At 36.1% G+C, this 12,929-nt stretch overlaps 1 protein-coding gene across 1 annotated transcript in view; it reads left to right on the forward strand.

The window, feature by feature from the left end:
- svep1 (sushi, von Willebrand factor type A, EGF and pentraxin domain containing 1) overlaps positions 1-11,553 on the forward strand; it is a 170,136-nt gene extending 158,583 nt beyond the window's left edge. The window contains exons 46-50 of the mRNA XM_012953387.3: positions 1,351-1,521; positions 3,091-3,186; positions 4,613-4,708; positions 5,620-5,713; positions 9,840-11,553. Of these exons, the coding sequence (XP_012808841.2) occupies positions 1,351-1,521; positions 3,091-3,186; positions 4,613-4,708; positions 5,620-5,713; positions 9,840-9,879 (497 nt within the window). The 3' untranslated portion in view covers positions 9,880-11,553. The remainder of the gene's footprint in view (positions 1-1,350; positions 1,522-3,090; positions 3,187-4,612; positions 4,709-5,619; positions 5,714-9,839) is intronic.
- Positions 11,554-12,929: the final 1,376 nt, after the last annotated feature.

Below are 12,929 nucleotides of genomic sequence, written 5' to 3' on the forward strand. Positions count from 1 at the left end.
CAACTTCAACATGGTAATAACAGATGATGTCTATTTAAAAGTCTGATGAATATAAGATAGTACACTAACCCCTATGTGTAAAAATAAAGCCACTAAGGGCATATTTAAAATGTGACTTTAGAGCTCAATACATAAAAACTCACACACAGTCTATTAATTCCTATGTTCTAACTTTCACCCACTGATAAATATGTTTCTAAAAATTCCATAGGGAATGAATAGAATATGGTTTAGGTTTTATGTGTTGAGCTCTAAATTCACATTTTGCTAAATCTGCCCCTAAATTTGCCAGGTACAGTAACCCATAGCAACCAATAAGATGTTTGCTTTTAAAGGAAAACTATACCCTCAAACAATGTAGGTCTCTATAAAAATATATTGCATATCCAAGCTTATATGTAACACCCTGCCTCATCTAAATAAACCTTTTTCATAAGAATGTACTTTTTTAGTAGTATGTGCTATTGGGTACTCCTAATTAGAAAACTGCCATTTTAAGAATTAAGGGCCACCTCCTGGGATCATAGGATTTGGAGTGCACACAAACAGCCAAGGCACACATACATGCTAGGTCCCATCAGCCAAATAATGGACAGAGTTCTGCCTTTTGCTTCCACAGTTAGAGCTGCATTATTCCTGGTCTTGTGATCTCTGAGGGAGCACACAGCCCATCACTAAATGGTGGATCAAGTAAAAGGGCAATATTTACTGATATTTATTTTCTAGTTTGGCAAGATTTTTAATAGGTCACTTAAGATAATATAAACTATCTGTTAGTTAACTATTCATTCTGGGGGTAGATTTCCTTTAAACAGGCGACCGGTAAATGCTAACTGCTGATTGGTTGCTATAGATGCACCTGGGCAAACTTAGTGCCTTTAATTACATCACCTGCTAAGGGTGGTTTATACATTTCTGTAGGCAGTCGTAGACGGGCAGACCAGGCACAGTATCCACAAGCAATAGGATGAGCATATAACTGTAGGAGGCACCATTCATGGTATGGCTTGCTTTTTTGTTCAGACTGGTAACTCGATGAATAGAAGTGGCTGACTTCACTACCTTATCTGCTGATGCACTAGATTTTAAAAAATGGTTGATCCATGAACTGACTGATATTTATAGCCCATCGTACATAGATATTTATTGGTATAATCAGGCCACCGTACACTTACCAAGAATCGTATGAAACTATTTCAATTCTTATTGATAGTTTATGGGCATCTTTAAGCATAGTAAGAGAAAGCAGAAAATATACAACTATGTGGCTCATTTTGTAAAAAGCAGACATAAAACCTTTTTTTGTGCTATTGCTTTACATTATTTAGTTTTATTTAACTTTGTCTTCAGAAATATCTTGTGGCCCTCCGCATACAATACAAAATGGCATTCTCCGAGGGATGTACCATCAGTTTGGTGACGTTGTGACATATTCATGCTACAGTGGATACATGTTACTGGGATCATTTAGGAGTGTTTGTTTAGAAAACGGAACATGGACTGCACCACCATCCTGTAAAGGTTGTCTTTTTTTTTAGTACTCATGTTTATGGGGAAAAAAAAATCTATCAAGGTACCTTAAAGGAAAAAAAAAAGTGTGGGCTTTACCATCATGACAAATTTATTTTCCTAGTTATTTGAAACCAAATTACATAAGCTATATAGTTACTAGGCCCTCCTTTCCATTAAAACTGAATAACATTAAAGGAATAATATAATTAAACAGTTTTTAAACCTTTGGTTCTATGGCATGTTAGAATATAAGGGGTTATTTACGTAGTAAAGCCCAGGCTGCCATGTTTTCTGCCCTTTGCCCTGAATATGGAAAAATTGCAGCACTGTTTCCACTTGTGTCAGGAAATGATACCTATAGGTCTGTCTTGAATGAGATTAATCTGCCTATTTCCCACATACAATAAAACTCATAACAAGGCTCATTTATAATGGCAAGGTGAAAAGTGCAAAAAAAATATTTGGAAACATGGCACTTTGCAGCTGGTTGCTCTTGCAAAACGGGACGCAAAGAGTTGCACCACTTTATATAGCATATGAGACAAGGTGCTAGTATAAGTGGATACATGTTACTGGGAGAATAGAGCATTCTGTGCAACATATCTTGTGCCTTCATACTTCACCATTTACATAAGGATCTATACATGGAAAGTATATTTAAATATAATACATATCCCCACTGAAGATGTAAGGACTGGTAGATGTTGGATGCAGAAGACATTCTGGTTATTCATGAACTTCCTTTCTCATTTATGAATCATCCCAACTATCAAAATGACAAACCTAAATGCTCATAACATACCAGTCTGCCAATGCATTTCTTCATATTATTGCTAAAGTATTTTGCAATGTAGATAAGTGTGTTAGGTTTATACAAAGAGACTGCTGCAAAATAGTTTAATCTATTAGAAATCATTCTGGTGAAAACAGAGAGGCTGCCGATCAGATAAGTGACATCCAATAGGAATAATAAAGGCAGAAACGGGAAAATCTATTTCTGTAACTGATAAAGAATTTGCAGTAGTTAAAAGGAAATAATGAAATGGGTATTGTGAAATTCAGCTCATAAAAAGTAATTCAGAATTATGTGTCAGTGCTGGTATATGCATGACAAATACAGAAAGATAAAGGTGCACCTATTCTATTGAGAGTCTGTGCTGTATATTTCAAAGCTGAAAATACATTATGACAAGTCATGGAGAAATAAAGGTAGATATTGAATTGATAAGAGATACACATGTTTGTGCCAGCGCAATGTCTGAAAAACAAAAGCCATATTCTTTTGCAGATTGTATCAGTTCTCAAGATAAATCAACTGAAATATCTCCCCGGCAGTGTGACTATATGTAAGGCTTCTCTAGGATGAGTTGTTTTACAGCTAAATTAAAAACAGTGCTTTTTTTTTATTGTGTTTTTGGTTTGACCAGTAACCTCTGGTAACTCAGTACAGTGAATTTAATCAATGCTAGTTTGCAAGATATAAAAACCAACATTTATCTGAAATCAATTTGTAAACTCTTCAAATTTGTTATTTTCATAAAAAGAGTTTATTGATCATGTAAACTTCTTTCTTTAAAGCTGTGTGTAGATTTCCCTGTCAGAATGGCGGTGTTTGCGAAAGGCCTAATGCATGTTCTTGTCCAAAAGGATGGATGGGCCGCCTCTGTGAAGAACGTAAGGACCTATATCCTTTTTATTTTAGTTAAGCAACTGCTTTTGTGCATTTATTTGTCTAAATGTACCTACCAGTTTCCCCAAAATGTCTGCCACACCCCTTTGAATATACAGTATATATATTCCTGCATACAAGATTTAATACTTGTCCATTTTTCTAAGCTCTCTGTTGAAATTGCTGAAGTCATTATTCTGGGAGCCATTTCATATTCATTTTACATGATAACATTGTCTTTGCATGAGCTTTATAATTCTGCCATAAAGGTATTTCCTGATGCTTTTACATTCCCTGATCCCCCATGCTTCTCTATAAGGTGGCTGCCATATTTGTGCAGCATTAGAAGCTATAACTGACAGGCTGAGTAGGGACAGTCAAGTTGGCAAAACAGTCAGGTTTAGGAACTTCAAGTAACAATTACTTACAAAAGCAGCGAAAAATTATCAACATGACCTATAGGTAACACGAGTTACCGCACACAGCTCTTTTATTAAGTAGGTCAAGGTGGCAAACAAAAAAAAAAATGAATGCATACCCTGAGTACACATCTTGGGTCTTGTACAAACCGCCAACTATAATGGCATAAATGACAGGGCACTAGATTGCTGTGTGTCAATACTGATGTTGCCCTTGTTGTCTTTTCTGCATTGAACATCGTTTGATGATGATCTATACATGCCCAAAGCACTGATTTAAACTTAAATCTCTTGTGAGCTTAACAAACACTAGAGTAGGATTAGAGAAAATAAAACTAGTAATAGTTGACCTTTCCGAAATAACAACATACCATTTCCTTAAAAGCTGCTGTCTTCTTGATTAAGACAGCTGCATGAAGTTTAGTATCAATCTGTGTATGTGCTCTAGCACAACCAGACCATCAAACCCTTTCTTACACATGCCCTTAAAGGAGATGAGTCCTGGGTCATTTATTCTTATGGCCCAATAATAATATTCCACTACAGGACCAAGTCTATTCCTGCAAACTAGGAAGCAGAATGAGTTGCACTTTAAAAGATCTGCAGTTCTAATGTAGCGAGACCTATGGGACAGTGATTATGTAATGCTGGACTGATTCCAGTCAAGCTGCTGACTGGATAAAACTAATACACTTTATATAGCTAGATAGCTAGTCCCAAGCTCCAAATAACTATGGCTTTTGTTATATGACAGTTTACAGGGTATGCTTTCATGTTCGATTGGTCTAGAAAGTTCTAAATAATATTAAGTATAAATTGCCATATGGTGGTTTCTATATAGACAACTATACAGACATTTAATAGGGACTAATATGAAACAATACATCATATGCAAGGAACTATCCTGGATTGCACTTTACCTGGCTAAAGGTGTTGTATTTTAAATTCAATTTGTTTTTTGATAATAGTTTTTAATGGCGCAGAAAATGACATGTCCCTTTTTCATTTTTAGCAATATGTCCCTTGCCCTGTCTGAATGGAGGACGGTGCACGGCTCCTTTCAGATGTGAATGTCCAAATGGGTGGACTGGTTCTCGCTGTCATATTGGTAAACCAGCTTCTTCTTAATACTTAAAGAATTCATAGTTATTTTTAGATTACTCTGCTGCTGTATACAGTTCACTTTATATGGGCAAACTGCAGTCATTGATGGCAGAAACATTTTGTTTGGTACATCTGCTTTCCTTGTAATCCAATAGACCTTACATTTTAAGATCATTTATGTATCAACTTGTATTCTCTGTTTTGATAATTCTAACCATTTAGAGGCTACTTCATTAAATTACTATTTATTAAAAAAGTATGACCCTTTCATAATCACAGGGCCTGCTCTATGGCCCAAGGATTAATGATTAAATGTTAAGGTTTATTGGGGGTGAAAGGTTGTTCAGTAAGGGAGAGTTGCCAAGCAATTTGTGACACCACTCCCAGAAAAATGATCCTACATTATAAAAGGTTTTTTTAAAAAATACGAAGTTAGCACTTACGCTGTAAACACGGTTATAGTTTTGATGTAATTACTGAGGATGAATAGGAGTTATATCTGAATAGACATAAAAGCAAGATAATAATAATAATAAAGTTGTTTTTTTTTTTTGTTATGGTCACTAAGCCAAAGAAACCATAGCATTTTTAACTGAAAGCAGAAAAGCATATATTCAAAATATAGAAAAATAGATCAATCCATTAAATTATCCAAGCAAGCACAAATGCAGTACTTATGTTCCCACAAATTCACTGTATAACAGTATAGTTTATTGTGTGCTGAGAACTGTGTGTACCCATGAATGTATGGAAGGAACACTTTAGAAACAAAGAGCTAGTGGAAAATATGCAACTTTTTTCAACAATGTTTACTGACAGTAAATATGAATTTCCACTAATCTAGCAAAATGTAAAGCAGCAGAACTGGAACAGTTAGATGTGTTTTGGTAAGCATACTACCTTATCCCGTTGCAGCTGTGTGCCAGTCCCCTTGCTTAAATGGAGGAATATGTGTACGACCAAACAGATGCCAGTGCCCTCCAAGCTGGTCAGGACCAGACTGTTCCAGGTAAGAACTGTACCTGGATATTAAGCTATTACCAAACAACATGTGTGTTACTAATAACTAAATAACAATTCAATACCCACTTGCGCACACTGCGGCATGAGTTCTGGGGAGAAACTGGTACATTGTGGGGAAAAAAACATGCCAATCGCATTTAAAAGTGCACTTTTCTCACTGCTTCTGGGTAAGTAAATGTGCCCTTATAAAGTTAAATTCAGTTAACTTTGTAAGTATAGTTCCTATTATTTCTAATGTACATGGCTAGAAATTGGCATTGCTGAATGCGTATGCTGCCTATTAGCCTGTGTATGGAGTCAAACTAATGACCTACCTAATCAATATTTGATCATTGCTTATTGCTTAGATAAGCAATGAGTAGCCAAATCAGGCAAAGGTGATCTGGCAAAATCAGTGGAATGTAATGGGCTTATTTCTGAATTTTCAAGTTTGTGAGTAGAGTATTATATATATATATATATATATAAGAAGAAAAAGAAGCCGCTCTCTCAGGACTTAGGTGCAAAAATAAAAAGTAATTTATTGAGTAGACGAACTGACGTTTCGGCTGAACACCTCAGCCTTTCTCAAAGTCAAAAACACATTGTGAATGCTAACATTAAATACAGTGACTGGCGGGAAAATACAAACAGAAACTGGGTGTGACGTCACACCCAGTTTCTGTTTGTATTTTCCCGCCAGTCACTGTATTTAATGTTAGCATTCACAATGTGTTTTTGACTTTGAGAAAGGCTGAGGTGTTCAGCCGAAACGTCAGTTCGTCTACTCAATAAATTACTTTTTATTTTTGCACCTAAGTCCTGAGAGAGCGGCTTCTTTTTCTTCTTATCTCGGTTTCACTGTGAAGACTGCACCCAGACGGATTTGAGATTTATACGTGAGTGCCAGTATTGCATTTTGACTTTCTATATATATATATATATATATATATATATATATATATATATATATATATATAATACAGTGGATATAAAAAGTCTACACACCCCTGGTAAAATGTCAGGTTCCTGTGCGGTACAAAAATGAGACAAACATAAATCATTTTAGAACTTTTTCCACCTTTAATGTGACCTATAAACTGTACCACTCAATTGAAAAACAAACTGAAATCTTTTAGGTCGAGGGAAGAAAACTAAAATAATGTGGTTGCATAAGTGTGCACACCCTCTTCTAACTGGGGATGTAGCTGTGTTCAGAATTAAGCAATCACATCAAAATCATGTTAAACAGGAGTCAGCATACACCTTCCATCATTTAAAGTACCTGATTAACCCCAAATAAAGTTCAGCTGCTCTAGTTGGTCTTTCCTGACATTTTTTTAGTTGCATCCCACAGCAAAAGCCATGGTCCCCAGAGAGCTTCCAAAGCATCAGAGGGATCTCATTGTTAAAAGATATCAGTCAGGAGAAGGGTACATAAGAGTTTCCAAGGCATTAGATATACCATGGAACACAGTGAAGACAGTCATCATCAAGTGGATAAAATATGGAACAACAGTGACATTACCAAGAACTGGACATCCCTCCAAAATTGATGAAAAGGAGAAGAGAACTGGTCAGGGAGGCTACCAAGAGGCCTACAGCAACATTAAAGGAGCTGCTGGAATATCTGGCAAGTACTGGCTGTGTGGTACATGTGACAACAATCTCCCGTATTCTTCATATGTCTGGGCCATGGGGTAGAGCGGCAAGACGAAAGCCTTTTCTTACCAAGAAAAACATCCAAGCCAGGCTACATTTTGCAAAAACACATCTGAAGTCTCCCAAAAGCATGTGGGAAAAGGTGTTATGGTCTGATGAAACCAAGGTTGAACTTTTTGGTCATAATTCCAAAAAATATGTTTGGCGCAAAAACAATACTGCACATCACCAAAAGAACACCATACCCACAGTGAAGCATGGTGGTGGCAGCATCATGCTTTGGGGCTGTTTTATTTTCAGCTAGAACTGCGGGCTTAGTTAAGATAGAGGGAATTATGAACAGTTCCAAATAGCAGTCAATACTGGCACAAAACCTTCAGGCTTCTGCTAGAAAGCTGAACATGAGGAGGAACTTCATCTTTCAGCATGACAACGATCCAAGGCATACATCCAAATCAACAAAGGAATGGCCTCACCGGAAGAAGATTAAAGTTTTGGAATGGCCCAGCCAGAGCCTAGACCTGAATCCGGTTGAAAATCTGTGGGGTGATCTGAAGAGGGCTGTGCCCAGGAGATGCCCTCGCAATCTGACAGATTTGGAGTGTTTCTGCAAAGAAGAGTGGGCAAATCTTGCAAAGCCAAAATGTGCCATGCTGATAGACTCATACCCAAACAGACTGAGTGCTGTAATAAAATAAAAAAAAGGATTAGTTTAAGGGTGTGCACACTTATGCAACCACATTATTTTAGTTTTTTTGGTTTTCTTCCCTCGACCTAAAAAGATTTCAGTTTGTTTTTCAATTGAGTGGTACAGTTTATAGGTCACATTAAAGGTGGGAAAAGTTCTGAAATGATTTATTTTTGTCTCATTTTTGTACAGCACAGGAACCCGACATTTTATCAGGGGTGTGTAGACTTTTTATATCCAGTGTGTGTGTGTGTGTATATATATGTATATATAAAATGTATTGTACTCAACAGGGCTTGTGCAAAAATGATAATTAAATACATTTAAATAAAATCTTTTTGATCATTTGCACAACTCCTATTAAGTGCAATACTTTTTTTTATTTATATCACTACACTTTGGAGATTTTAACCTTAAAAGTAAGTAGTTCTAGGTAAAACGTAGTCCCTTTGTAAAATATATAATGAAACAATAGAATTCTTAATGAATCAGATAACAGTGAGTGTAGGACTGACCATACCGGGGATGACTGTGACATAGTTGGCCAGCTTGAAGTATATTGCAAAATATGGACAAATAATCCCTGTTTTGCTTAAAGGGAAGGGCATTTCTTGGTAGCTTAATGCACAGAATGTCTTAATGTCTACATTGAAAATGTTTTGTGGTCCCAGCCTCATTGTATCCCTGCCTAGTATGTGCCAAAACGTCTCTTCTATAAAAGTATTTAAACACCAGGGGCAGCACCCCTAGTGTAATTCGCTTTATTATCATAAAAAGTAAAGCGTGTTGCATTTACATATAAAAGCATACTGAGTGCATTAAAAAGTCACTTAGCGGTGTGGTTTGGCACAGGGAAATTTCTTTCACTTTAGAGTAATGGATTTGCTGGCATCTTTACTCAGATGCGTTCCACCTTGCACTCCACCTGCTTTTGTTTCATTACCAAAACTTCCTCAGAGATGTGTTCCTATCCCCCTGCTGTTTCCCATATATTACAAAGTCCTTCTTGTTGTCATGGCAGTTATGACAACACTTTTTTTTTTTTTTACAAATTACACTTTTTCCGCTGACCCTACTGTTTAATTGCTTTTCTAGAAGAGAGGTTTGGCACCTGCTGGTCAGGATTGATTGTCTTTAAAGGAAAACTATACCTCCAGAATGAATACATAACCAACAGATATAAACTGTCATATTAAATGACCTATTAAACAATCTTACCAAATGAATAAATAAATTAAAGAAATGTATATATCAGTAGATATTGCCCTTTTTTACATCTTTCCCTTGAGCCACCATTTAGTGATGGGCTGTGTGCCCCCTCAGAGATCACCTGACAGGACAAAATCAGCTCTGACTGTAACAGGAAGAAGTGTGGAAGTAACTTCAAAAAAAGAATATGCCTCTGATATAATGTAACTGGTGCCATATTGGATTTTACTGTATGTTGTACATACTCTTGTTCAAAAGACAGCTCTGTTCCTAAGTTAAAAAGGTCAGACTGCACAACATTGTATGTAGCCAAATTTGATTTGAATGAATTTGATGTGAATTCTATTTAGGGTTTAAACCTGATTAGAAATGCAAGACATATGATACATAAATTTAAACTGTCCTATTTTCTATATACAAGAGTTCTTTAGATATCAGAAATCCAGCATAATGCACATCAATGACCCATTCTTTTTCATACACTTTCATTTATTCTGCCTTGTGTAGTCTTTGATGTACAACATCTGTACTCTGTAATCTCATTGTGACTGCCGTTTTCCCTTGTCTCTTGCAGAAAAAGGAAGCATGCATTTTATCCTTTCAGCAGGAAATGAATTTGCCTGCCGAAAAAAGAAGCTATTTCATTCTGATTATCATCCAGGATGCATTTTAATTCAAATTGAGTGATATAATGTGATATATTTTCTTATGCTTCAGCATTTTTAAACAAATCATCTGTATTTTCATATGCAAATGTACATTAATTGTATGCTGCTGAAGAGGGAATAATAATTGGATTATGAAAACTGTACATATTTTTAACACTAAATACTATGTTTGTTTAAATATATTCTACTGCCTAATTAAATTGTACTGCATAGTCTTTTAGGGGCAGTGTTCACAGAAATCACAAAGTTCCCATAATGAATGCATCTGATCTGTCCACAAGTAGGTTAATAAAGTGTTTTTTGTTTTTTTTTCTGGAAACACAGAAGCAATTCAGTATGTTTACATCTGTCTCAGATGTTTAGGATGTTGTTACACTCATGCAAAATAAGAGTGTTATTTGCATTTTATAATAAAAAAAAACACAGAACTACTTTGTTTGTAATAGTGTGTTCTCAGAAGGAATTATACTGAGCAATTATTAGGCTGATGGCATATAAGGCATATTCTCCAGGGGCAGAAGCACCCGAATCTGTCATTTCTGATGACAGGCGATTTCAATTAAAGCCAATGACAGATGGCATGGGCATTTTCAGGTGCTTTTCTACCTGGAGAATACACCGTGTGTGCCATAAGTGTTAGAAAATGAAGGTTGCTTCCAGCAATGTGTTCAAATGTCACTGCATGCTTTGTAAAGACAATCAAGTATTGTACCAAAGTTGGATAGCACAGTTTCAGAGTCCAAAAATAACAGAATATGCTAGTAAACTTACAGCTTTCAGACATATGAAATAAACATAAATATGCAAACCGGAGGCTCTATGGTCAGTATATTGTATGACAATGTTTGTCTAACATTTTAGACCATAAATAATGGATCCATCCTTATTTCATTAGAAATATTTACAGTACAGGCACATTATACTGGGATCAAATCACACTGTAAATTTTACTTTATAAAAGCAACAATTTAAATAACTTATTAAGCAATTATATAACACCTTCTTTAAATACTGCATACTGGAAATAAATTATATAGCGGACAAACAAAACACTCACAAAAATAACATTCAAACCTTTATGGCTAAAGCACGCCAGGCGTGTCATAAACCTTCCTATCCCCTTGGCTGACACTGCTAGAGCAGGTTGTTTTGGCATTTAAAACACTTTAATGAGTATTTTCAGGCTGCAACTGTTTGTAGTGGACTCATGTCACTAGATTAAATGCCCTGCATGCATCAGAATTAAACACTAGAAAGCCCCGTACACTTGTTTAGCTGTGTGAATTAATTCTGAGTCTGTCATTATAAATTGTACAGCATTGTTGTATTTTGTCAGGTTGTCTGTGTGTAGGATAGGGGTTAACTTACCTGAAGCTTTCTCCCAATCAGGTTCTAGAAGAGGCTTTATATTGACCCTACCCCATTTGCTTGTTGCCTTAACAAACAGGTTGAGCAGCGGGTTTTTTGGACTTTCTGTTGGGGTGTTCCATAGTGTCTTAGTTACTGAAATATGGACTGGACACCGATCAGCAACAAGTTTCAAAGAAACAGAACTGTTGCAAAAATGGTTAAAATAAAATGTAAACTGGCCTCCTACATAACAATAAAGAATTAACATGACTAAAAGTTGACACTGTTTTTATGTTCTTAGATTTTTCATTGGATAAACATGGTGGTCATGTGTCAATCTGTTTTTATAGGGTTTACTTTTATTTTTGAGTTGTAAAAAATATCTGATTTTGCCTATCAATGTAGATATTACAAAGCTAAACCAGGACACCCTGTTAAAAATTTAGACCATTCCACAGGAGAGATAACCATATCTGCTCCCTCTGTGTATAAAATCTTCTGAATTGAATGTCACTAAAAATGCTACAGTCTTAAATAGAGTAGAAGCCTTAAGCATAAACGTATTAGCAGAATCCAGCAGAGATTTCAGCTACTTTTTCAGTGAATGAAACCAAAAATGGAAAACTAATTTGCCAAGTAAAAAAATCCTGAAACTGCTATTTAGTGATGTGGCTGTTGATGAGAATATCAAGACTGCATAAGCTCGCTACAAATACGTTTTCATGACTATAAAATGAAAATTGCTTTCCCTATAATAACCATGCCTAAACAAGACACGTGTCTCTGGTTTAAAGTAAGGGTACCAGATAATGTGAAAAATGGGGGACACATATTGAACTGGACACATATTGAAAACCTGCATCGATGATGTGATTTGAATGTGACCATTTTTAAATCACGCCCAGGAGTGCCTAATTTTCATAAATTATATGGTTACTTCTTTGTTGTGCTTAGTACAAAGGAACAATTATCCTTGCACAGTATTATGGTATCTCTTCTTCCAAGCAACTTGTTTAGCAACCTTGTCAAAAAGCAGATGAGTGCTTGCCAAATCAGACTGATCCAACTGTCCAAACTCTACTCCATCTATCAGATCATAATGCAAGTTCTCGTCTGACAGGACTTTTCAACCTGTTTAAATAGACCAATAAGCTGCTGACTGTAGTTTCTGGAACGCGCTAAATGATTCTATACAAACCCCCCCATGCTCACTTCTGTTGTATTTTTATAAGGTGATAACGGTACAACACAATTGCAACTGATGGTCATAACAGAAGGTTGTAGTAACCAATTCTATTGCAACACTGTAAACCACAACTACATGACATAAAACATGAAGCAATAGTAGTAAATTGATATTTACACTGATATTGTGATGAGTTTTTCTAGTTGGTATTTGTATGCTCCGCATGTAAAGAAAGGAAAGCCTAATAATCCCCAGTCAAATAAATTTATGAATACTGTATATAGACTGTTATTCCAAAGCAGAACAGCAGCTACAACACTACTTTAACCCTTTAAGTGCCATGGGACGTAGATTCTACGTCCAAGGCACTAAAGGACCAAAGTGCCATGGGACGTAGAATCTACGTCCAATGGCACTGTCGGGTTTACAAGCGCTGCGCTCGCTTTTAAAGCAGCGCAGC

Source organism: Xenopus tropicalis, chromosome 1, assembly GCF_000004195.4.
Source record: "Xenopus tropicalis strain Nigerian chromosome 1, UCB_Xtro_10.0, whole genome shotgun sequence".
Lineage (NCBI taxonomy): Eukaryota > Metazoa > Chordata > Amphibia > Anura > Pipidae > Xenopus > Xenopus tropicalis.